This window comes from Acanthopagrus latus, chromosome 16 (genome assembly GCF_904848185.1).
Source record: "Acanthopagrus latus isolate v.2019 chromosome 16, fAcaLat1.1, whole genome shotgun sequence".
Lineage (NCBI taxonomy): Eukaryota > Metazoa > Chordata > Actinopteri > Spariformes > Sparidae > Acanthopagrus > Acanthopagrus latus.
In genome coordinates, this window is record NC_051054.1 from 18,638,853 (window position 1) to 18,666,734 (window position 27,882).

Sequence of the window (27,882 nt, forward strand, 5' to 3'; positions counted from 1 at the left end):
CTCACAAACGTATAAATACATAAAAATACATTCCGTATCTAAAATCTCACAATTTGTCTCGTAGCTCAGTGACAATCATTTGTGACTCCAAGAATCAGGTATTGGAATGTTTTCTATAGTAAGAAATCAAAATAACACGTCCCTTTCACATTAACGGACATTATCATAAAAAAAGGAAACTCCCTAGAGCCTACACATGTATGTTAACTTACCCTGGAATTAAGTGTTTTTTATGACAACTTTTAAAAAGAGTCACACCTCACAGAACAATATAATACATTGAGAATTCCTGGCTGTGGTCCAGAGCAACTTAAGTGACTAGTTCTTACTGTACATGCATTAGTATGAGGAGGGAGTGGTTATACAATACTTGTCAGTGTTCATACATGCCATTGTGAATGTATGCATGAGGGACTTTACAGTTGACTTTATTCAGGAGCTGTTGCTCCAAAGCTCAGTTGCACAACATAAAAATGAAGTGAGGGTTCAAAAGACAGCTGTGTACGTGGAAGAAAAAGCCAGGTAAAAGTGCAGAAACACCCATATTAAACTGGAATCCATGCAAGCGAACACACAAGCCCATCCCCAGTAACAGTCATTGATCATTAATCATTTTTTTTTTGTGTGATAGCACTTTGTTTTACAAGGCATTAATACAACCTTATCGGACACTTAACAGACCTCTCCCTTTCTCTGCACCCCAGAGAAAGGGTGTGAATGAAAAATTGTACAAACAGTTCTTGATCAGATCCAGATTACACACGTCTACATAGTTTAGATTTCTCCTGTCCTGATTTTAATCTTGTGACTAAACTGACCCTTTATTCTTTTAACAGAAGCATTGATACCCATAAATGATATGACTTTACACTGGCAGACATTGGACTGGGAGTATAAAAGTAAGAGTAATCTGACAGTCATAAATTTACCCTCAACGGCACTGGCATCTGAGGGTCATGTTAACGATCTTTGAGGTTGCTTGTGATACACTAAACTGTACAAATACGCACTAAGCTGGTCAAGCAAAAACATACAATAACATGTATTGTAACTTGACATGTAACATAGCTGTGGGAGGAAGAAATCCATGTGTAACAGACAATTACAGATTCAATTCTCCTCAAGTTTCAAGACATTTCTTTCAATTTCTTCTCAATGACAAAGTTGCTTTCTTAAGCTATCATTTAAGAAAACTGGTATTTTTATTAGTCAGTAAAATACAACTTTAACGGTTATACCCATTGTTGTATTGTGTTCTTTTTTTTGTTTTAAACTGTACCACGTTTAGATCTGTGGGATTAAATCTGGAACCAGTATGTAAGATTTAACGGCATCTAGGGGTGAGTTTGTGAATTGCAATTAAGTGAATAGCCCTCTTCTCACAAACCACGCAAAAGGCTAGTTTGGTTTGTCCATTCTGAGCTACTGTAGAAACACTGCAGTGCAACATGGCAGGCCCCCTCCTAGTGTAGGTATAAAAGGCCCATTCTAAGGTAATAAAAACAGTGATTCTTAGATTCAGGTGATTATACACTAAAGAAAGCCTACTTATGAATATCATATCCTACTGTAATGTATTCCTTAAACATATGTGGAGAGGATATTTAAATGATTAAGTTACAATGGAAAAAGTAAAGCGCTAAAGATAGTTGCAATGTCAATTAAGATACAACATAATCTAAATGGATAATTCATTTTCTCCACAAAAAGATGCAAATCAAGCTACATCAACGACACTGTTGATGGAAGTTCCATGAGTAATTCTGGTCTTCTGTAGTTTTAGCCAGTCTAGAACAACCAAGGATGAAACTGAAAGAAAACAATGTAATGTGATCATAAATTTGGCTGTCTTAAATATGTGAAGTCCAGCCAGGTTCAAGGAGCAGTACAGCCTCCCTTGGAATCATAAGCAAGAATGGGAATATTCTGCCTGTTGTAACATACACAACCATCTCTAATGCAACTAAACGCCACCTTGTAGAGTGCAAACTGCAGCAAAATAGACTCAAAGAATGCCAGGTGGATGTTAGGGCTATAATTTTCAAGTGTGAGAGAAAAGTAATTTGTCTAATGGCAGAAACACCTGATTTGGATCTTTGGATACATAATCCTTTAGATCAATTTTACTGTGGCAGATCTCTTGCATAGTCTTGTGCAAACAATGCAACATCCAGTGCTTTCTTATTTTGGCCCATGGCAATAATCACTGATCTGATCAAACTGGATAAATGAACAAGTCTAGTTCTTTTGGCTTGTGTTTAAACGTAATCCATTTTACCCTGTTAAAGTTATCTTAATCCGTATTATGAAAAAGAATGCTCACAATATCAGAGACATTGGAAAGCTTGTCCAGTTCACATATAGAAACCACAAGGCTGAACATAATGAATTATACAAGCATGGCAGACATACACACATGAAAAAAAACTTAAGACACAAAATAATAAACACACAAGTAAGAAAAGTAAACAGGAAGAAGCTCAGGTGCTTTTTTTCCAGTGTGTTTACCAAAAGTTCTCCATGTAAGGCAAAGTAGAATTAGATGGTGGTTTTGAGTGTTTCTTTTTCTCAGAGGGTTACATTATCGCAAGCTAGTGACAAAGGGCACCTGGGCACATCTTGGTCCTCGTGAAAGACTTTTGATCCATCTTGGACCTGGTCTGTCTTTTGATTTCGGGGGCTGTTCAGGTTCACGCGCCGAGAGGATTGGTCCATCAGTCATCAATGTCCTCATACACAATATCGTCACAGGGCAGTGATAAAGATGGCTGCATCCTGCGTCTGGAGTACTTGAGTTGAAGAAGGTCTCCTACCTCACTGATGACACTCAGCGCCTGTGGGGACATTTATACAATAAAAAGAAACCTGTCACCGTGAAGGGCAATATGTGACTGGAGAAAATTTAAAGTTACATCAAGATCAAGCAAGATGTTTCATGGGAAAACGCACCTGTCTTGTAAGATTAAATCACAAATTTTGCCAAAACAGAAAACACCACCAACTTCTAAGCTGCAGATGGACCCTGTCTGTCCAATTTTTCACTCTCCTTACTTGGGTGCGATATGAAGTCACCAGTAAGACATTTTGTTAGGGTACTGGAGGCAATGGGTTCATACAGATATGTCAGCTAAACAGCAGAAAGTTTCCTGGCTGAAACTTTTCACCCAAAATGCATTACATTTAACCTTAAAAGTTCATCACTTCAAAGTTGTTATGGTAAGTGTGATAAAAAGCTGTAGGAGCACCATTACTTTTCATTTGGAGTTATATTTCTGGTGACTTAAAAAAAAAAAATGTGAATCCATTATTCACTCACTCTCAGTTTTGCTTACAGTGAGTCGCTTTGTCTGTCTGCTGTTTCGACTCAAGCAGGTAGCATACAGTTGGTTTTAATTCAAGCTTCTTTTAGTGGTCCGTTTCATCTAAAACATGGTTAATAAGAGCAGTGAGACCAAACCAAAACAGTACAGGTGCATCTCAAAAAATGTAAATATTATGAAAAAGTCCAGTATTTTTTGTCACTCATTTCAGAAAGTGAAAACCATACATTTTATAGATTCATAACACAGAGTGAAATAATTCTACCCTTTATTTCTTGCAATTGATGATTATGGCTTACCGATAATAAAAACCTAAAATTCAGTGTCTTACATAAGATCAATTAAAAAAAAGGATATTTTAAACAGAGATGTCAGGCTTCTGAAAAGTGTGTTCATTTCTATGCACTAAATACTTGGTTGGGCCTCCTTTTGCATGAATTACTGCAGCAATGCAGTGTGGCATGGAGGCGATCAGCCTGTGGCACTGCTCAGGTGTAATGGAAGCCCAGGTTGCTTTGATAGCAGCCTTCAGGTCATCTGCATTGTTGGTTCTGGTGTCTCATCTTCCTCTTGACAATGTCCCATAGATTATCTATGGGGTTCAGGTCAGGCATGTTTGCTGGCCAATCAAGCACAGTAACATAAAGGCTTGAAATATTTCACTCTGTGTAATGAATCTATATAATATATGGTTTTCACTTTCTGAAATGAGTGACAAAAAAACTTTTTCATGAAATGCAAATTTGAGATGTAAGTGTACATGTGTAGACTGCATAACCAAAACATACGCTAAAATGCTAAAAGCTCCATGGAGCCCAAAGGAACTGCAGAGTTTGGTAATTACCTGTAGGCTTGTTACTTTCAGCATGTGACCCATTTCACCCATTTCATGAGTAGTGTTAAGCATACAATAGCCTTCAATAAGGATCATTCAAGTAAAATATGTCAATATTCTTGTGAAAATCTTTATTAGCTCGCTGACCGAAGTTTATTCATAATGAGATCAAAAACTTTAATCTGAAGCTTGATTCAAAGGTTGTTCTGTAAGTTTATTTTTTAAGACTAATTTTCTCATAAATGATAAAAAGAGAAATTGCTGATCACACCAAATCTGACCAAATCGATTTTAGGGTCTAATTAACATCTGATTAGCACCACCCACTTATAGTGAAAGCCCTGCCCATTCAGAGTAAAGCTATGGATACAACTAACTATGTTGGTTTAACGGATGTAAAAGAAACATCCCCTTTTATCAGAGCGCTCTGGCCACAGAATGCCCTAAATAAAGTCTTTGTGGTCTGTGTAGTCAGTGCAGATTAGCAGAATTTAGAAAGTGCTTAAGGGGTTAGGATATTAATATGGTTACTGAAACAAATAAAAGGTCTTCAGAATGACAATTACAAAATCATTTAGGCTATGTGTGTATGTTTGTGTTTGAATAAGAGGGGAAAAAGCTCACCAGCAGATAAAGAAACACCAAAAATCAACATGACAGCTCATAGTACGAGAGGGAGATAGAGAGGAAAGCTAACAAAGCGAGATTTTAATATCATGACAGATAAAACACTACAATACTCCCACTCCCTGTCTGCACTTTATTTTATTTTTTTTGAAGGTCAGGATGAAGAGGAAGTGGATGACAGCCCCTGATAAAACAGAACTTCATGAAGACACCCCTATCAGACAGGAGATGGCATATGTGCTGCATAAAATGATTTAAATGCATGTTAAAATAAGCTAAAGGCTGGTGTTTCCGTCTGGAAGACGCAGAGCAGGCAGGTCTGCAGTGAGCTCAGTATAGTAGAAGAAGAGCCCTCTTTGAGAATAGTGGGTGGCTGTTTGATGCATTGCTAACAGCAATCATTGCCAAGCAGTCTGCGCTCAGTCAGAGCGACACAATGAGTAAGGAGGATGTTAGAGTGGAGGTCTGAACTCTCTACACAGATAATACACTGTGAATACACGGCAAATTAACCTGCAGTGATGCAGCTGATTCTTTATTGCAGTTTCTAAGTGTAATCACTAACTGAACTTCTAAAACTGGGAGTGACAGACTCATCTGTTTAGTGGCCTCTGCTGCGGATTCAGCGTGTCTGAAGTGACTCAAAGACATCGCCAGATGCAGACATTTGGGGTCACAAAAGTTCACACCTTCCAATAACATATTTTCTTCACCGTAAGCTGTTTTAATGTCATCTTGATCTCTTGGCTTAGATGTAAATAACTCAGAGGTCTTTACACTAACATGGAGACAGGAAGTGCCCCTTATTTCAAGTATGACAAATATCAGTCTCTAATACTACCAGCCTTTACCAGAAAGATGAGCCTGCCAATACACCCTCTGAGCTCTGAGTTTCAGAGAGGCGTTAGGGCTACTTGTGGGTTGTTGGTCCAACCAGCCTCCATGTGGGTTGCTAGAGTTAGGTGAGCCCAGATGTGAATGGTTGTTAAGCTGTCTGCGGAGATAACTCAGTACTGCATTGAAGGTGGGTGATAAGTAATGTCTTAGACCACCTCCTCTGTTCAAAGACGGCCATTCCAGTTTGACATGGATGGATTCCTTTACTCCTCTTTCTTTTACAGTCCAATGGTTTAAGATTCTGATGACCACCAGGTTGTGATCCAGTGCAGGATGACAGTCGAACAGCAAATACTGATCTGTGTGGTTTTCTGTACATCTCAATGTTGAAGCTTCTGTCTTGTATACTATGTACTGTGCAGTCCAAGTTAGGCAGACTGTGAACCTGATATTACTGTCCAAAGCATTTCCCTTGCTCTGACTTGTAGTCATCTCTTGGTAGTCTCTCAGCCAATCAAGCCACTTTGGGTTTGTGGGTCCAAGGCTAAACTAGCATGAATAGGCTATTGCTATGCTGCTATGACAACAAAAAGGCATGAAGATGCAGCAGTCGAAAGCTACCTCTAAATTTTGTGGCATTTTTGTTTTTCCTAAAATGGCCCCTCTTCTATCACTGAAATACATATTGCATATTGCAGAAATACATTCATCAGCATTGGAGAATAGGGAAGAACAGGGTCAGGATACGAGCCATGCTAATCCAGCTTGATTTCGGTCTGCTCTTGGCTAATGTCTAATCGCTTACATCCTTACTGCTCCCCTGCCACAGCCATAGGAAAAACATCATAAATCATACAGGTCCAACAGAGTTATTCATAAACCTTTGTCTGACTTGTTTATTACTAGACTTTACCCTCATATGCCACACTATCACATGCCGGCCACTACCACCCATAAAGTTAATGCCAAACAGTGTTTGCACAGGTTGAGCGACTTGATTTATGCGCAAGTCTTGTACTAAGTCATACCCACCTGGAACAATATTTAGCAAAAAGACATTTGAGCGCACTTCAGTAAGGCTCAGGACTGAATATTTTAATAACCAAGAGTGTTTTTTACTGAGCAATTACTGCTTCGGACAGACATTTATCCTGTGTAGAGACCAGTGAGGTATGGCTACACATGACTAGTCAACATAGCAATACTTGCAGCCCAAAAGTATTTTAAAAACAGAAAAAAAGTAGGTTTTGCTGAATACAAGTTCTCAGAGCTGAACAAGATCACAGGTTATCATTACTCTTACCAGTAAGAGTTTGTGGCAGTTACAAGAGTAATTTTTTGTGGTCATGATTTAACAGGTTTTTATGCACCTATCAGCCACAACATTAAAACCACTCACATTTTAAGAAAAAACATTGATCATCTTGTTGCAATGCAAAATTGTGCTGAGAAAGGTAGGGTCCTAGCAACTGACATGCACAGCGTAACCAGACATTGTTGCAGTCCAAGTATACCACCTAATGACAATGTACATGATCTGTGTTTTGGTGGGTGGTGTCAGGTGGTTTAAACATGAATGCTGGGAACCTGCTCCCCAGCAGAACCATCCATGTAACAAGATTATCAATGTTATTCACTTCACCTGTCTGTGGTTTTAATGTTGTGGCTGATCTGTGTAAATATGGTAAAACCATTTTTGTTTACTGTCAAAAGAAAACCACAAATTGTCTCACTGATAGATAATTTATGGAGGTCCATTTCCACTGGTTAAAGAAAAAAAGGGGATGAAGCCTCAGCTTGATGAAAACATTTTTGCCACGGTCAGTCATAGTAATGAGATAAAACAGACATCATGAGACAAAAAGTCAACATTTGTCATAATTCAGACTTTTTAAGTCATAATTGTAACTTCTTTTGCATTACATAATTAAAATGTTTAACCTCATAATGTAGAATTTGTAAATTATATTTTTTACTTTTAGCCCTTACTGAGACAGAACAGCTAACAGCATGATAGAAAATGGGGAGAGCAGGATTGGGGTTGACATGCAGCAAAGGGCCACTGGCTGGAAGTGAACCTGGGCCTCTGCTGATGACTAAAGCCTCCATTGATGAGGAACTCATCCCGCCAGATAAACTACCAGGGTTCCCCATGAGTTTCTTTCTCCTAATTTTGAACAAACCCCTTAAACAGCGTGCTTATCGGGTTCATCTGACAAAACGTGCCATGATGCAAAAAGAAGTGCAATACCTTCTTGATCACTGTTTGAGCAGTAGCTTGTTCTGAAGCATGTTTTCTTTTTTTCCGTTAAAATACATTAAAAAGATGTTTTGAGTATCTGCTCATCACTAAACTCTTTTCATGTGTTAATAATGTTCTCAAATTGAGATCTCATGGTTTACTCAAATAGAACACAAGTAAAAAAATCCATTTTAGATGACAAATCTTGTTTATGATGGGTCTTTGAGTATGTCAATCACTAGAGAAAGAAGTCAGTTACCCTGTCGAGCATTTCTTTAGTGTGGGCGGCTGAGATGCAGAAGCGTGCCCGGGACTCGATGATGGGTGTAGCGGGGAATCCCACCACCACCACCCCGATGTTCCTCTTCAACATCTCTCTACCAAATGCACTGGTGGGACAGACATGAGGAGACAAGAAAAATGACCCAAGGACACATAATGGGCTTAATTGGGCAAAATGACATGTCAACTCAATGTAGAGTTCAATAAAAGAGTTACCCTCCTCTGAATGGATGAATATGGGAAGTTGACTTAGATATTTAACATATATAAACAAATTGAAAAAAATCCACTGAGGAAGACTCAGATGTGATTGGAAGCCCTGAAAAAAAAGACTAGTTAGTGGATAAGACTTAGGCTATATACAGACATACGCATCTATTAAAATATATGTTATGTTATATTACTAATATTTTAAGTTTCAGATGAATAACTCATGCCTGATACTAGCAATGGTACCATCTTATTTTCAGTTTGATGTGAACCTTTAAAAAAAGAAATAAGGGAAAAAAAAGACAAATTAGGTGCATTTCAATCAATTTGTTTGGAGCAAATAAACTAGGCTACACAAAGCATAACTTTGATGTTGGCAGTATACGCTACATTACTCATTTCACTAATAAACAGAGCAGTTGAAGCAGAGGTCACCAACAGGAAACATTTTTCAAAAAAACAAAAAACAAAACAGCTGCCTTGGCCACCTATGAGGGAAAAATGAAGAGGATATTTTAGAAGATTAAGAAGCTGCTGACAGTGGAGAAAGCTTCTTCTTCTCTCAGAGCAGAAAAAGCTGTTTACTTATTCAAAAAAAAAGGTGCCTCCATCTCCCATAAGCACAAGTTTTTGCCATTTCCTACCTTTTCTAATGCAATGCTTCAAAATGTGCAAATACTGTGTTGATGGAAACATGACTAGTAACAGCATCACAAAATAAAATCTTGTATCCAATAATATTCATCACATTGTAGCGATTTAAAAAGTTTAAGATTTAAGAGTTAAGAGTGCTTGAAGTCTACTACCAACAGGGAAGTAAAGCTTAAGGCTCACCCTATCTTGGCGGGCATGTAGAGCATCATGGGTACAACAGGTGAGTCCTCGTTTCCATAGATGATGAAGCCCATTTCTCGAAGCCTCCTGCGGAAATACACTGTATTTTCTGCCAGCTTTCGCACACGGTCACAGCCTTTGGACAATAAAACAAAAACAATAAAAGTAAACCACACTTCTATCACATCACGTTTGTACTACACAATTAATACATGATATGAAAAATATCTTTTGCAGTCATGAGATTATCATTCTCATGTTATTAGTAATGAGTTTGTTAATATTTGAGGTGCTACAATCTATGACAAAAAAAGCGCTGAATTAAAATAAACCCTATATGAAATATCTGAGTTAAAACACTGCTCTCCTCTCCAACCTTTCACCAATAGAAATAGAGGATTGACTTTTTTCCCCATTATCTTTAACTGGTGCAGCTTCAGCTGTCTTTGAGGAGAAACTGGTCTCAGAGAAAGTGATGGTGCTTTTCAATCTGTATTATATTTCACTTGTGTGCACTGACACCTGGAGGCAGCTAATACAATTACAGCATGAGATGAGGTTCGTTAAGAGACTTTTTGGCATCGGCTGCTTCATTCATCTGAACACCCTTCTATAAACATGAACACTGCAATGGCTCTGTTTGAGCTGGTGGGTTACTTTGAAACATGTGATGCAATTCTAAGTGTTGTATCATAGGCAACTAGACTTGTTTCAGTTTCATGAATACGTTTCTCCTCTCAGCCAAGAGGCTTCCTTCAGTTCGTACTAACCGGAGGGAAGTTTTCAGGCTTTTACACTGTGTGTGGGAGTGTCCTTAGAGGGCTGTTACGGACATGTGTGAGCTCTGAGTTTCAGAGTCGTTAGGACCACTTGCAAGTTGGTCCAACCAGCCTTCATGTGGGTTGCCAGGGCTAGCTGAGCCCAGGTATGAATGGTTGTTAAGCTGTCTGCAGCAGGAACTCAGTACTGCATTGTAGCTAGGTGAGTAATGAGTAATGTCTCAGACCACCTCCTCTGTTAAAAGACGGCCATTCCAGTTTGACACAGATGTGTTTGAAAGAGGAATCCCTCCTTGTGCTCCAGTGGGTGATGAGAGTCGAATGGTAAGTATTGATCTCATTACTGAGGCAAGGAAGGACATGGCATCACTCAAAAGAGATTGGAACATCACTATCTTGCCAGCAGACAAAGGGTGACGCACTGTAGTGCTGAACACAGCAGACTACCACACCAAAGTCACTGATCTGCTTAGTGATACTAACACCTATGTGACTCTGAGATGAGATCCTACCAGTAGCTACAACCTGGACCCGGATGACTGAGAACCATCAACATGTGATCTCATTAAATGGTACTATCTTTCTAAGGATATTAAGGTTTTTCTTGGTGGTTTGGAAAAGAGGACTTCAGCATGCGTCTAATTTTGTTTGTCAAGTCTAAGATTTTAGGAGGCAACACACAAAGAGATGCTGTATTGATTTATTTGTACCCACTTTCCTTCATTATGATCAATGTACAAGTTAACACTTGTTCAATTCAATGTTGAAAAAGAAGTCTCAAAGTCAAACAATTAACACTTGTGTAGTATGAGAGTCTACCTCCTGCATCGTCACATATTAAAAAATTACAGTGCAGATCTTTTTGTATTAAGTATCAAGTTTAACGCTGCCCTGTGGACTTTTCTTATAACAAATATTTGTTTACATCGAGTGTTCCTCCAAACTGCTTGTGTGTTTTCTTGTTGTCTGACAAATGTGTTAAATCATTTCCTTCCTCGCAACCAGATTTGGCAGCATTTCAAAACCTGCATTGTGTACATCATTATTTACTCACTAGCAGCACCCCCCGCCCTGGCTTTATCATTATTGTACCACTCACCGATTGTTGTGCCATCTTCTCCCATAATGCACTTCATAGAAGTGATGATTTGCTCCACCACAGGAGGAGACATGGAGGTGGCATAGACCGCACTGTGGGAATGGGAGCGCAGGTACTCGATAAGCTCCTAAAGCCAGCAGATACACAGGAGATAAATATGGATGAAGAGCTTTAATTACACTACAGTCACAATGACCGTGACTCTCGACTCTTTGTAACTGAGGCTTGATTTACTTGTGAGAACAGGTGCATTTACATTGAATAACATTCATAGTTGTTTATAATTACCAAATGTAAATTGCCATTTATATTTACAGTAAATGTATGCAAATAATGATGAGTGTTTTTTATATAGTATTTTTTTATATGTACATTGCCTGGCTTATTTTTCTTTGAATACATGTATATAGTGTATATGCTGCTGATTGGATTAGACTGCTGCCAAACCAATATTGTGTTTCATATGCAAATAACTGTTACATATCTGCTTACACTTTATTTAGATTCCTCAGCAGCCTTGATGTGTACCAATCTTTTCAGGATTTTATAATGTTTATATCTTGCCAAGATTTCTGTGGACACTGTTGAGATGACAGGTGTCGTTTTAGTTACACAAGCTGCTTCCATTAAGCATTTTTATGTGCGTTTTGAAGAATATCCATAAGAAATTTTATGGAAACGGAAAAATAAAAAGTCTTCTAATTTGAAATTTCTGAAGTTTGCTTAAAATGTGCTTGAAATGTTATAGAAATGTGGCTACTGTCTAAGCATACAAAAAATAAAAACAAAATGGCAAAACCTACAGTGCTCCCTCCTCACCCATTTCCCTGCAATGTATCCCCCTGCTGCGCCGAAGCTCTTGGTAAACGTGCCCATCAAGACATCAACGTCACAGGGGTCTAGCCCAAAGTAATCGACCACACCTCTCCCCCTCGACCCCAGGGCCCCTATGCTGTGAGCCTCATCTAGGTAAAGGTAGGCCCGGTAGCGCTTCTTAAGGTCGATCACTTCTGGCAGGCGCACTATACTGCCCTCCATGCTGCAGGGAGGAAAAGTAAAGCAGAAGAAGTTCAAGCAAGTGTCAAGCAAACATCTCATAGCAGTGCAGTGCAGCTTCTTGCAGCAACCAGTCTGGCAGAATAAAGAGGCACATCAAAGCTGCCCACTGTGTGTTCAACCAGTAAAAGCTAACCAGGCACTGAATCAGATCTGTCAACCAGGACTCCAGCCCCCGGAGTGCTGATGCTGCTGAACCTAATTGAACCAAAAGAGCCATCAATAGAAGATAAGTACTGCTTCTGGAGGCCTGTTTTTTTTTTTTTTTTTGCTCAGTAAAGAACTTGAGCTGATGAAAATACTGCTTGTCGTTTTGCATAGCATTAGTTTCATCAGATTTTGGCTTTTAGTTCTTTACTGAGCAAAATATGGTTAAGCTAAGTGTGACATTCGGACAGTGCTCATGTTGAAATCTGGAAGGAAATCTTTGGGATTTTCAAATTGACAACTCCTATTGTTCCACTGCTTTTGGCCAATGACACTTTCAGCAAGGCTATCTCCAAATTATGCCCTTGTATTCACTCTCTGCACTGATAACACTCATTATGTTCTGCACAAACATTTTGCCAATATAGCAACCAATTAGATGAATTAAGATATATAAACAATAACAAAACTTCTAAATGCCGCACTGCATCCTAAAATGGTTTTATTTAAATATCTAACTTGAAAGAAAACAGTTATGCTACCTGTAAATGCCCTCAACCACTATAAGAATCTTCTTCCATGGTCTGTGCGTCCTGGGCTGCCCGTGAACTATGGCATCTCTCAGTAGTTTCTCAAGGCTCTGCATGTCTGACAGGAAAGATGACGAGAGAGTTAACATTCAAAATGAAACTTTTGGTTTCAACAGTGGTGGCAACAAACTACATGGAAATTAAGCTGGGAATTTGTTACTGGAAAAGGAAACGCTGTTTCAATACAACCCTAAAATGTTGATAAGCACACAAATTAAAAACATAACAATTGATCTCCAGCATAATCAATACAGTTGCCATTGTTAGCACATTAGTCGTAATACAATGTTTCTTTAATGAATTACAAAATTATGACCAGTCACTTTAGGGTATAGCTGCAGAGCCACATTGCAGCTAGTTACCCCAATGGCTGTTAAACAATTCTTAGCCAATATATTTTTTTTTCTCCTTTTACGACTAACTACACACATTATAATTCATGTATTTCATGTTTTAAAAACACAAGAGCTATGATAGGAGCCACAGCAAAGATAAACAAAAGATAAACAACAAGGCTCTACTTGTTGTGCTGGGTAAGTCACCATTAGCAGCTAGCTTCTCTCTGTGATTTACATACAACCCCAGATAATTCTCTTATATATAATAAAGTTTGGGCTACAGAAATAAGACACAGTACACTGAGACCACATTTACAGCTGGTACTAAAAGTTATTAAAGTAAGTTATTTAGAAGTTATTTAAGTAAATAGCAAAAGATAGCTCACATAAAACGTAGATTGTTACTCAAATGCATCAGCCACCAAGAGGCATGTCTTCATACATGTTGAACATCTATTTTGTGTGAATGAAAGCACCACCAGAACTGTGTGAACAATGAAAGCAAATTTTTTTGTGAAAATGAATGAAACACAGAATAACTTTAAAAGCCGTCAAAATGGCCTAATTAATATTGTTCGGGATCCCCCTGTGCACCCAAAACAGCTCTGACCTGTCAAGCCAGGAGTGCTGTTGCCATGAGGGGGTGTACTTGATCTACAACGATGTTATTGGTGCCTGTCAAGAGGCATCCACCTAGATGCCAGGACCCAAAGCTTCCCCGCACAAGATCACATCACGATGAGATGATCAGTGTTACATCACCTGTCAAAGGTTCTAATCTTTTGGCTGATCAGTGTATAAAAGGTATTACATTTGCTGAATTTACAAGAGAGGACAAATTATTAAGAATTAGTTACAGACAGTGTTTAACAAGGTTAAAAAAAAAAATGTACCTCAACAATTAAAAAAGGAAGTCTGGTCTAGAGGACAGAGATCCCATCTCAGTGGAGATAACGAGAACGCATTACAAATACCAGATGTAGACACAAAGGCACCATTAGATTTAGTATTGATTTCTGATATATATATTTTGGTTTATTATCCAGAAAACGTTTCAAAAATATAGATCCCATTTTTAATACCAGGTGTAAATTAGGTGTGAATGGCAGTGTATCTTTTTAATGTAACATTTTGATTTGTGTGTTTCTCAGACATTTTTAACAACATTAACAAAAGCTATCGTTCCATTGTGCTCAAAAGTGCCCAGTTAGCTGCAAAAGTGAGCCAGCATGCCGAACATCAGCAATTCAGGCATTATCATGTTATTATTTACCCCTGTGCTTTTCCTATTGTGATGTCAAAATATTTTTTATTTAAAAGGCTTACTACTTCAAAAGAGTAAGGAAAAAAAAACACACACACACACACACACACACACACAGGTTAGCTTATTTTTTTTAAATTGAAAAATGTTAACGTTTTGTTTGACTTCTAAAAAGAACCAGAACGATCTTGGCGGGTAAGCCTTTTTAAAATACTCAACTTTCCATATGCTGCATGCCTTAATTTATGACTCTTATTGTAATTTAAGTGAAAAAAATCACTATTATTCTAAGTGATAAAGTATGTACAGATCTATTGCATGTACAGTAGCGTATATAATTATAAACGTCATTGTAGCCCTCTCACTCAACTGTTTTAGAATTTTTATGAATACCCCTTTTATATACGAGACTTGGTGAGAGCTACTAAAATGTATAATTTGAGATGTTTTACAATAATTAACACACCTTGAAAATGACTCTGGCTAAATTGCGAAGAGGCCTAGTTAGTTTATTAATTGCAGCTGTATGGTTATTGAGCATTAATTTTCCAATGCAGTTTACTTTGAACTAACTATAGCTCTTATTCAATACAAACATCAGCATTTAAAAAACACCTTTAAACAATAATTTAGCAATAATGAACAGCTCTAATGTCTGAACCTTGTGGCTCATATTTTTCCTTTGTTTTGAATCACCTCATAACCAAGAAATATGCACACACATTAGAAACCTTCAAAAATAATAATACCCCGGGGTTTTTGTAGTGTTTCAGTTGGTAACAGTGCAGGCGCGCATGCTGGAGCTGATATGTAAATCCACGTTGAACCCGCAGGTCAGGATACTCACACCCGAACCACAGAAAAGCGAGACCCGTCCCGAGGCTTGGTCCTGCACCGACTCCTCTGTCCGGCAGCAGCACGTGGTAATGTCCAGTGTCCAACCTCGTCGTCCATGGTGTCTTCTGATTAGCAGCTGCTAGCAACAGTCTCATTGTTGTCTTCAGCTTGCGCCAGTAACGAGCCCTCGGTCAGGCTCGGTCACTAAATAAACCAACACTCACTTAAACTCCCGGTTGATAACGGTAACTAATGGTACTGTTTCATTAGGTTATTTGGAAATTTTACTCCCTTGACTTTCTCTTGTCCTGCCCCTCTAACAATCCGACAGGTTAATTCCCAACAGAGAAAATGACTGACACCTGTCCAAATAGATGAGAACCCAAATAAAAGAAAGTGTTCAAAAACCTTTCAAAAAACATAGGACATTTTGGTATCCTTTGCCACATTAACAATACAAATATTAACAGCAGCAATACATTTATAGAACATTCAACAACTGAAATAAATGCAATAATCCCATGTAAACCAATTGCAGGGTGCTACATAATAAAGGCTACAGAGAGTTCTAGAAAAAAGAAGCAATGAATGAAGATGAAGGCAAAAAGCATTTAAAGAGGGGGACAAACAGACACACAAGTTGACCAGTAAATGCATGCATACTAACAGGAGGACCTATTTGTGAACACAGACTGACTCACTGTTGTGTTTGAAGACTCTGATGGTGGACCCAGAGAGTCTTGCTCCCAGAACCAGAGAGGCATGGTTGAGTTCATCACTTAGAATCAGACAACCCTGCAGGCACAAGTCATGTCATACAAACTAAAGTTAGTCCTATTTGTTTATCTGAGAAAACAGATTACACATGAAGGCCTTTTCAAAAACAATTGTTAGTTGATACATTTTTATGAATGGTGGGTCTGAGGAATCTGAGAAAATGACAGTGTGAATGCCGTTTTGATTGCATTGTTTTGTACTGGGATATCGGGTGACTACAAAGCAGCAGTCCTACATTTTCCACAGTGATGCGGTGAAGTAGCCACCTGTAAAACAATATCAGCAATGAAGTGACAAAACCATCTGGTCTGACATGCAGTCCAGCCAACTGCAGCCATTGCCAAGAGAAAGTGCTCCCTGACGATATGAGGTCTAAAGATGGTTTTGTGTCTCTGTATTTGGCGCTACTGGTGCCCTATGACAGTGTGATGTTAAGGAAAGGGCAGTTTTGTTTGCACAGAAAACTGATTTAATTAATGCAAACTTAATGATCACATAAAACGGATAAAGTGACAGAGACAGAGGAAAACAGAGAGAGGGAAAGTACTGTGACCACATAAAAGAAATCTGACTAAAACACTATCAGCAAGAGAAAGACTGCAGATAAGAAATGGTTAGGAAAGTGCAAATCAAAACTTAAACAGGAGAAATTCATCACCCGTGTTCTTACCTTGCCAGTCAGTGCTGGTATGTTCATGGAGTTTGTGGCGAACCCCATCCCAAATACCATGGCTGACTCCACGCCCAGGAACCTAGCCACCAGTTTCTCCAGCTCCTCATGCCTGTCAAGATTACCTGAGATGCAGATCCACAGAAGATCACACCAATCAGAACCTCAAAGATCTATGCTTACATACATTAGTTGGTAAAAGTAAAAAAAAAAAAAAAAAAAAAAAAATACACTGCACAGTATATCCCCCAACATTTTAAATTAACATTGCTTTACTATTGATTTACTGGTTTACTCTGCCCATTTAGACTTTACTTGAAAAACCGGGCTTCTGTTCCCTGAGCAAAAGGTTAAAGGAATATTTCAACATTCTGAGAACTGTGCTTTCTTGCAAGCCACTCATGTCTGCATGCTATGTGTGTTGTGAGTCTGTAACAGATGCCACAAGACTGAACAGACTGATCCACAAGGCCAGTGACGTGGGAGTGGAGCTGGACTCTGACAGTGCTGTCAGGTTGTTGTTGCTGCAGATTTTTGCTAGCTGAGCAAACTGCAGGCTGCAGCGACATTCAACACAGAGAGCGTATGTTGGTGGTATTGATTTTCTCATCCAAAGCAAACAAGAATATATCCCAAAATGTCCAGCTGTTGATTAAAGGGTTTACTCCAGGCTAAGTACACTGAGCGGCTTTAAAGGCATCAAATGTAACACTGAGGCAGCTTAACTTTTTAGCACATGCTCGTTAATACAACCAATATCTGCTGTGCAGGAGAAATAAACAGGCTTCCGTAAAAAATAATCTAATAAACTAATTCACGTCATTTTCAATGACTTTCCAGACCCAATTCCCTGAAATTCAAGGACCAAATACAGCAGGGTTTGGGACACGGATCAAGGGGAACTAGCAGCCTTCAAGGTTTGCTTAATATTAGCTTTATTGCTTAGTTGGTGTAACCTGGATCACACAACTTTAAAGTGGGAATATGTAGTTTTTAGAAAATAAATCCAAACTCAGAATTTTAATATTTATAATATTAATTGGGTAATAATACAAACTCAGAACTATTACATTTTTTCAATAACTGAATGAACACATTTTCAGGGGAAGCCAAGATCCCCAGAACACTGTCTGAGGCTAGAAGGGTCCGCCAAATATACACTATAAAATAAAGTAAAAAAATTTGAATGTAAAAAATTAAGAGTTTGTCAACGAGGATCTTCTCTTCTGATTAGAATGTCTTCCCTCAACTACATAGTGCACCTTTAATCGTTCATGGACACATTATCATCACAATTTCTCAAGGCTGGTGACCTGTGAAACAATGATGAAACTACAGGACACGGGGACAGACAGCGGAACATAGCGTGCTCACTTTAAGTGGAAATAAAATTTTAAAAGAACTTCCTATTCTTGCACAAACTATATTAATTTAAGCATTTTCAATGACCCGCAACTATTTATGTATATTTTCAAAAACTGTCATGGCCTTTATTTTTTAATTCAAATTCACAATGTTAAACAACCCTTGGGATCCTTAAATAAAGCCAAGAAATTAAACATAGCTGTGTCTATGCAAACAGAATGTATTGTGTTTCTTCCACTACACCGCTGGACAATCTGGCCTGTGATTTGTCTGCTGTGGTGAATTCATCCCTTTGCAGTCCTGCAGTTAGGTTACAGCGATAGCAGAGGTAGTGGAGCGTGACGGGTTTTTGTACCGATCTCCTGCCGAGTGCTTGCAACTCCGACGCCATACTTCATGGTGATCTCGGCTGCGGAGTCAGCACATGGGCCAGTGTTCTCGGCGAAGCCAAGGTAATTATACGAGCCCAAGTTAATCACATCCTGCACAACCCGACCTGTGTACCTGGAAGGGAGACAGGAGAGGATAATCAGACAGAGGAACAATCAATAAGAGCAAGATAATGTTGTTGCAAACTTATTTTTTAATTTGATATAATGACTTGATGAAAGACGAGATTCAAATGGATGTCGTGCAAGTCCAACTTTTTTTTTTTTTTAAATCTTTCTCATCTTGAGGGGCGCCTGCCATGTCATTTGATACTAGGGTCGCCCCGTTCTTTCACTAGCACTCCATGCTCTCCAATTTTGCTTTCTGCTCTCCAGGTTTGCAGTATGTCTGTCTCTACAAACCTCACTGCACCGACACTGACCAGCTCCACTGTGTTTCACAGCACAGTCTGTATCACAGTTACATACAATGTTGTACATATGAGTGTAGCAGAATAAACCGTTTCTAATCAAGTAGAAAATTATATGTGGTAATTACATGTCTTTTGTATCTGTAAGTGAGACCAAAAACTGCCATCATTCATGTTCTCTCATATTTAATTAACACTCAGGCACTCTGGGTATGTGTGTGCGTTTGAGACAAATTAAATGTGTGAACATGTCTTGTATTCCATGGAGCCACAGTGCTCTCCAGTGGTGAGCCCTGGTAAGATTTGGACAAGCTTGAAAATATTTCCAACTCATCTTTGCATGTTACCAGGCAATGTTTAAAGTATTCCCTGTTATAATAAGTAAGTATTAGGCCATCTAAAAAAAAAAATGTGTGTAGTAATTATTTCTACTGTCTCAACAAGTGTGTTTATGTTTTAACCCAGTATTACTATTTTTCAGTTGGTAATGACTTAATGATCCATATGATTTATACTTGAAGACAGTCCACATTAAGCCATGGTGACATTCTGGAGAGGTGAAACACAATTTAATGAAAATGTTAGTTTAGTTTTAGTTTGTGAGTTTTCAGACTTGTTATCCTCTCTAAAAAAGAGAAAACAGGCAGCCCTGCCTCCAGGCATGCTATTGTCAAAGTGGACAAAGCAGAGGGACATCTCTCTGAGCAACACTTCTGCACTTTCAAATGTTTCTTGAAATGCTTCACTTTAAGCTCTTCACTTCATTTTTACTTAACTGGCTCTTTTTTTAATACTTCACATTTTACTCTCTTCAAGACATCACTCTTGAGAGAAGTTGCTCATTGTTATTTTTGTAACTTTTACATTTTTCACCTTCAATTTAGTTTAAGTTTATTCCAAAACAAAGTTCAGTTTTAATTTGTTTGATCAAGTTGTAGTCTAGCTGTAGTCTATTTTATTTTTTTACATTTACATTGTTTTTGTTGTTACATTTGTAGAGTAGAATAAGATACAGGTCAGTGGTGTACAAATCCACTGTCTGTGGCTCCACTTTGATTTGCAAGAATCCACCACTCTCAGATGGACTAATAATGTTACCCTGCCTTTCTTCTAAAGTGATCAGTGTCACTTTTCTTGTTATTTGTGCACTAGGCCATGAGAGGGTCAGCACAGTTAATACTAATCCTCAACTCAGGGCATTAACCATAGAGCACACTTCCATTTTCTATTGTCCTATCAAGGCCACAGATTACGGTGTTTACATTCTTGAATTACTGTAAACGTCTTTCTCACTCAAAAGTCCAGTTGTAGTCATGGGACGTTCGCTCCATTAGGTCCACTTTGGCACCAGGGACGCTGCATATGGGCCTGTTCCAGTTGTCTCTTATACGCATGTAGAGGTTTCTGGTGTAAAAGTTCTCAAAATCCTGGTAGAGGGGCACAAAGTCCTGAGAAAGAATAGAGAGGATTGCATTATCATTACATATAAAAACTATTTCAAAGTACTACATGCCATTCTCATTGTTGGAGGGTTTTCCTGGGAGGAATTCAATCTCTAGAAACATATTTAATATTTAATAACTGAGGGCGTTCATTTTCCCTGCTTCTTGAAGGAAACATCCATGGGATATCCTCAGGGTGATTTAATGACTTCCCCTTGTCTGTCCCACAAGCTTCCTTTCCTCAACAACACCACATACTTAAAAACAATGGGCCCACTATCATGAGTTACATAAGAGGCTGAGAACAATGTCAGTGGCCAAGGACATGTTCCAAACGTGCTGATAACTCCACCATTAGCCATGTGTTGACAAAAATGGATTCCTGTGAAGAAAAGCAATGAATATGTGAGAAGTTCCATTAGCCTCAATGATTCTCTGAACTGCACGTACACAGACACCTTTCTCAAAAATCTATTTCCTGTTTGGGATCTCATTACAGTTGACAAGATTCCATCAAACAATCCGAGGTTTGTTTGTCAAAGGTATGCTTTCTGTCCCAACACCAAGCTTGAAGCAACATTGCTGGAAATGTCAGAAATATGAGAACCCACAGCTTCTGCCGTTTGAAGGCTTTGTAGGTTGCAAATGTCACTTTGGTTCAGTCTGGTTAATAAACCAACAAACTTATCAAGTCTGTTTTTCCATTTGTTAACATTCTTGTTCCTACATGCACAAGGCAAACGTCCAGTTGCCTTGCAACGAGTGATTAGAGTTCCATTAGGTGTTCCACTGACACCTGAAAGACATCTGGCTTTCTTTAACTTGACAGCGACTTTTGCTCCTGTCATTGTCACTGTGCCACTAAAAACAATTGTAACATTCCAGCATTACACTGTTGTATAGGCAAGTATGCTGCTGCAAATCATAACTTGGTGCTCAACTGCCATCTGTCAAGAGAAGCTGCCTCCAGTGGTGCAGGGTAAAAAAGACACTACTTTGTCACAGGTTATAAATTGAAATAGTTAAACATACATCTATCTATACTCATTCCTGCTTTCATTTTGTTGTTTACATAAGTCTCTCCTCCTGAGGTGACTGGACAAACCCATGTGATGTTGTGAAATCCCATTATGTTGTGTGTCTGTGGCTTCCCTTACCCTCTGCTCCTCCTTCTCCCGGGCGATGTGGCACCTCTCTATCTTCCAGTGCCGGAGGAAGTCGCGGAAGTAACCGAAGATAGTGAGGATGCCATAGCCCATGTAGGTGAGCACTGCCACAAGCATGGGCGTCTCCTCAAAGGACTCGATGAAAGGACAGTTGTACTGGCTGTCATGATATGATGCGGAATGGACCTGTGCAAAATGGCAAACAAGAAAATATACTCTGCTGAAACATCATTTAAGTTAGAATGGCACCCCACCAAGGCCCAACAGTCAGCTTTAATTTGATCAAATCCAATCCAATATCAAACAAAACATTTAAATCTGCTAGATCTAGATTATCGTTTGGGTCTGTCCAACTTGTTGGGACCCACAGATTAAGTCATTCATTGTGGATTCCAAAATTCACCATTCTTCACACCTAGGTGCAAAATTCAGCTTTGAGCTATTGGTCAGGCTGACAGAGCCCCTCTGACCAGATAGCCAAAACCCCAGTGCCTTCCTTGTTCTTCCTCTGTCACTCAACACCCTAAACTCCTTCAACCTTCTTATCTTCAAGGGCTCCTCTCCATCTCCCTCCCACAGGGCTGCCTGCCCTCAAGATCTCTGCTTCTTGGCCTAACAGCTGCGGAGCTGCAACAGGCCCAAAGAACTTCCCCTCACTGCAGTGACACGAGGTCCTGCCAGAATTCCAGATCAATTAGCAATCAAGCAGCTGCGACATAATGCTTGCTACCTAACTTCACAATCTGAGGAACACCAAGCAAGTTAGCACTGAGCTGCTATCCTTGCAAAGGAAAGGAGCAAACTGTTTCCTCCTCTGCTGACTTACATCAGTCCTTGCACAGCAAGAACAGTATTCAGCATTGGAATCCCAACTTTCTCCTGCAACCACCAGCACCTTTTCTTCAAAGACTGGTAACACTGAACTGGGCTTAGATAGGATAGCATAGCACGGTTAAGCACAGGACTTTAAATTGTGGTTGGTATAATGAATAAGTGTCAATTTGTGTGTGTCCACTGTTGTACTGAGTGTTATTGTGATATCAGGTCAGGTTATGCTTCACAAAGTCTCAGCGTCTCTGCATGCAACTAACCATCTTCTCTAACCTAGTATCACATCACACACATACACAAACACAGTCACACATTCCTTGAGCATATCACACCCACATGTGATATCAGTGAACACCACTGTTTCCTTGTTCTGCCAGACACTCACACACCAACACACACTCACATGCATATAGTACTAGTTAATTAGATCGTGTGCGAACGCCAAAATCCTTCATCCATTACAACTGTTATGGTAAATTTGGTTGTAGTTAAAGTTAATTTCCAATCAGAGTTAAACATTTTAGTACCTTTTTATGTGACCAATTTAGTAAAAACCTATTATCATTATTATTTATTTTTAACTACATCAGAGCACAATTTGTGGCAGAACTCAGAAGTGTGCATAATGTTACTCTGGCAAACCTGTGGATAAAATATCTGTAGTGTGGAAATAACTTTAGAAAGGGAAAGCAGTCCAGCAGCAACATGTAAAATCTGCAATACGGCATATAAAAAAAAAACAAAACAAAAAAAAAACCTGTCCTCATGACAGCGACATGGGCAAATATATTACAGAGAAGGTCACTGAATTAATCTCTCTGGATAACCAGCTCATCTCCGTGGTAGAGGATCAGGGTTTTCTTCGTCATTTGGAGTTCTTGAATCCCCGTTATGCCCCATCATCTCGACATTAGATTATATTTTCTCCACTTTCGAGTTACAATGTGCCGGTATGCGCACTAGTTTCATGGGTCTCATACAGCAGAGCATGTAAAACATGCTATTGATGGAGATGCTGAACACGTGTGAAACAGACAAGCAACGCCTCCATGTCATTTCATGTGGCAACGTAAAGAATATGAAAAAAGCAATAGACGATATGGAGGTACCAAGTGTGGGCTGCCTCTCACACACACCCTTCAGCTGGCTGTACCTGAGGGTCTGCTGTCACAGTGCAGCATCACAGACTCACCTGCAAACACAAGGCAGGTGGTGAGCCAATAGCAGATGCAGAATAAGACAGTGCCATATGAAAGTATATACTTTGTTTCAACAACAAAAAAGAACCTATCAAAGAATGGATGCAGGTACTTTTTCTTAATGCAGCTATATTGTCCAGGAAAATATTAGTGAAGGCTAAAGTGTCCGATCAGGACTCGGCATCGGCATTTACTAACTATTAAAGGACTCAAATCGGGATCGGGGGTAAATCAGGACATCCCTAGTAAATCTGGATCATTAAATTAAATTAAATCAAATCAAATCAAATAAATAAAATAAAATCCCTGATAATTATTAAGGATTTATGTTGAAATTTAACCTAAAACTCCTTTTTAATGTTGCATAAACACTACTTAATTGTGCCTTGTGTAATGCCATGCCCAGCAAACTGTAGTCACTCATAGCCACCTTACTACACCTGAGATATAAACAATTTTAAAACATGTCTTGTCTTGCAATGTTTAAGAGATTCCCTTTATCCAAAACCAAAGATTGATGAGGTGTAGTCTGGGCCGAGACCCATCTTCCATCCATGTTTGGTGGAAATCTGTTCAGTTGGTTCATTCTGGTGAGTCCCGCTAACCAATAAATTTTCTCAAAAATAACAGTGCATTTGAATACTACTTCCTCATATTTTGGCTGTTACAATATTATGTTTAAAATGTTGAGACATGGAAACTCTGGATATGAAATGTTCAAACCTTAAATGTTCTGGTAAGAATTTGCCAAGCTGACAGAGAGCAGATGGAATTTTTATGTAAAGTTCATCATAAACTATTTCACTGAAATATATTAAAATGTAAATGTCAATGGTTAATTTATTGATAACGCAAAAAACCCTCACTCTTTTAATTGGAGCATTATCTTACATTGTATATTCTGACATGTAGGTATCTAACTATTTTTACCAAAAAAGGTTTTATATATATGAGATTTTGAACATACAAACTACTGTTTGCCATATAAAGACATAGTGGAATAATGGCATCCTGACTAAAAAATCGAGTCTCACTACCTGTGTGTTGTATTCGAAGGCTTCTCTGGTCTATGTTTTGATGGTCAGCTGGCCACGTGTGCATGCTAGTGTGTGTTAGTTATGTAATACAAGCTGCTAAAAGGCTCCAACTTGATTTGTGTTTTTTCCCCTTCTTGTACATGACCTTATGGCTACAGTAGGCATGATAGCTAATTAGCTGATACAAATACAGTATCATGATTTTTTTTTCCCCTGCAAATGTTGCAGTCACTAGATGTCTATAGCACATTTAAGTATCAATACCACATAAACCAAGTCAAAGTCCTGTTTTCAATTTTTTAATTAAGTTACAATGTATAGTGTAAATTAAGTATGACATTCGAGGTTAACTTTAGTATAAGTATAAAAGTATAAGTATATACTTTATATACTTCATACTGTGATTTGACTTAAAGCACCTTATGGATGCATTCACGAGTAAGCATCACCAATGGAGCAGATGGTAAAAGTTGGGCTAATTGTTCTACTTTCTATATACACTGCTGGGTAGTTGTGTCAATAATGTAAGTAAATGATTAGTTGGTTGGCTGTCAGTTACAATATTAGTCTTAAAAAGCCAAATGCGATATTTTGCTAATCCATTTACAGTTACATTTAGGGCATTTAGCAGACATTTTAGTCCAAAAGGACTTACAATATTATGTACATTTGTCACAAGATAGAAGCCACAACATATCACCATCCATCACATAAAAAAAGGAAACATAGAAACAATTTTCAAGCCCTCATCTGAGCATCATAGCTGCTATCCATTGCTGACATACTCATACTTGAACTTCATTGCTTTTTCTAAACATATGCTTTTTTCTGAATTTTATGGCAGCAACAACTTTGCGTGCAAGTTGGAACAGAGGCAACAAAATACTGGGAAAGTTGTGGAATGCTTAACACCTAAAAAGGCTCAATTGTTCACAAGCAAGGATGTGGTGATATTCATAATGGAGGCACAGAATTACAAGTCCATTTACTTTACTATCTCCATGTATAAAAAGTTGTAACTCATCCTGTTATGCAAACACATTTTTCACCTCAACTGCAGTCAAGTTTTGCATTTGGAGTACTTTACACAGGTGTACAGTCCGACCCCCTGTGACTACTTCTCCTTTGGTCCTAATGGTAACAAACACAGTTTGTCTTTTAATCTTGTTTGTTGAGCTTTCTCTAACTCACTTTTAGGTGACTTATGTGCAGCCAAATTGTAAGTGGGTAAAGGATTAGAAAGTCAACACTGTATAAAACTCTGCTTCAGCTGTATACTAACTATACAGGAAAGAAAACAGTGTGTGAAATAGGCCAGGGAGGGAATATTTGACTGCAAAATAAGGACAGAGCTGGTTCTGCTGATGTAAATCTGTACTGCACTCTGCACTCGGAGGGACCTACAACCCAATAATAAATTAACATGTGTACGATCTCTCATGAATAAGATTCAACGTCATGCTTCTGCTTTCGCCATCATGTACGGACACCCACTACTAAACTTCACAAAATGTTATGCAATTCCTCCCTCCCATCATGCTTGTTCGTGTGCTCGTGACTATTAGGCACTGCATGTGACTGGTCATGCCTCCCTCTCAAATACCTTGCCGAGCAGCAGCTCCAACATCTGCATGAACTGTGCTCAGTTTTTATTAGCCAACCCACTCCAGTCCACTGATTACAAAAACCAGTCGACAGTGTGGCATCTTTTTGTTGAAAATGAGTTCAAAGATCTTCCCTCTGTACACGGTTAACTTACTGAGTAAGATGCCAAATGCATCTTACTACGACCAATGCTTAATCTACTAAATAGCAAACACAAACCCATGAGTCAGATGTTTTTAAAAAAAAAAAAAAAAAAACGAAAACAGTGATTTCCCCTTGTTTAGAAAGGCAGTAAAAGAAAGCTCAGACTCAAATCATTAATAAAAATACCCATGTACACAAACATATTCATGAATCTCAAGTGTCCCAAATTCAGTAGTCTCAAGGGACAGCTTTAACTGAACAGGTGCACTGGCTCGGTGTCTCCCTTAATAGCTTCAGGAAGATTTTTTTTCCAAACTTTTAAAGCCATACATTTGCCACTTTAGTTATCTTTCTATCATTCAGTTTGAGACAGAAATGAGTCAACCACTGGGGCACCTCAAAGAGGACGCACTTAACTGATGAGATGAGGACGCAATCTGCTGACGATAATCCAGAATAATGCGCGTCAACATAAACGGCGCGATTTAAAGTATTTTAGAAGTTGTTGGGAGTTGTATAATCCCTATTTTGTTTGTTAAATCAACTGCACAATCTGGTGTTACAGCTAAAATTCTTAAATTCGGCCTACATGTTACACACTGAGCAGCATTAGAAACCAGTGCAATGTAAACTTTCAGAGCTGTCATACCCGCCTCTCTTTTTATCTTCGCAATATAAATCGACTGGCGTGGAACTGGAGGACAGCGACAGTTGACATTTCATTTAATTCATAGATATGCTGCTTGGTGCAAATATGATGGTTCCGAATTAAAGAACGTGGCGTAGTAATTCAGAAAAACCGCTTGAATTGTGTGTCGATGAGGTATGTAGTATCAAGACTGCGAGAAGACTCTTTGAATTTGAATACTTCTTAGGGAGTTTGGCGTTTACTCTGCACAGTAGTGTTCGGGAGAGTAACAGCTCGAGCACAACACACTGAGACGTTCAGCAGCAGCACTCGGACAACACACCCAAACCGTTATCGTGCGGTATTCTAGTAACACTGAAGATAATCAACATGACAGCAATGAAAACATCGTCCAGGTGTTTCCGGGTCCACAGACTGGATGCTTCTCCCCCCCCCCCAGCCTCTCCTCCCCCGTCCCATCCCGGGGCCTCACCTCCTCTTCCTCGGGCTGGCCGTGGTGCTTGGGCTGCTGCTGCTCGTGGCAGCGGTGAAGGCTCGTCAGCACGCCGTTTTTCTCCAGCCTCAGTCCGTTCTTCACACGCTGACAAACGTCCCCGTTGGCTGGCTCGGTCGCGGGGCTTTCGGTCATTGCTGGCCAACGATTGCGGAGCCACGACAGTAACTTGCATGTAGGAACACGGTGCCTGCCTGCGGTGCAAGGCGGTGACAGTATCCAAGCTGGGAGCGATTCGAAACCACACTACAAACTCTTTCACACGCTCACACACACACACACACAGAGCCACACACATGCAGAACACACTCTGTAGAACCTGAAAATTCAGACGCTCAATGCCGGAAATCAACGCCCATAAATAAATATCGGAGGCTGCAGACGGCGGCGGGGCCACGCGCTTCACAT

At 39.2% G+C, this 27,882-nt stretch overlaps 1 protein-coding gene across 1 annotated transcript; it reads right to left on the reverse strand.

The window, feature by feature from the left end:
* Positions 1–405: 405 nt before the first annotated feature.
* On the reverse strand, positions 406–27,882 carry LOC119004812 (serine palmitoyltransferase 2-like). Its single transcript, XM_037072053.1, has 12 exons — positions 27,454–27,882; positions 21,508–21,702; positions 20,202–20,356; positions 18,465–18,613; positions 16,745–16,869; positions 15,999–16,092; positions 12,811–12,916; positions 11,885–12,104; positions 11,066–11,192; positions 9,188–9,323; positions 8,121–8,250; positions 406–2,834 (listed from the first exon to the last, which is right to left on the reverse strand). Exons 1-12 carry the CDS (start codon positions 27,607–27,609, stop codon positions 2,715–2,717), a joined length of 1,713 nt encoding a protein of 570 aa, XP_036927948.1. The 5' UTR covers positions 27,610–27,882; the 3' UTR covers positions 406–2,714.

What these genes read in the sequence shown, in the direction of transcription:
- LOC119004812 (XM_037072053.1), bottom strand. Translation starts at nt 27,609, where the DNA reads ATGACCGAAAGCCCCGCGACCGAGCCAGCCAACGGGGACGTTTGTCAG. An exon ending in AAGCACTCGGCAGGAGATCG is followed by an intron (nt 16,870 to 18,464) that starts GTACAAAAACCC and finishes TCTGCATCTCAG; the next exon opens with GTAATCTTGACAGGCATGAG. An exon ending in GATACATTGCAGGGAAATGG is followed by an intron (nt 11,193 to 11,884) that starts GTGAGGAGGGAG and finishes TGCTGGCTTTAG; the next exon opens with GAGCTTATCGAGTACCTGCG.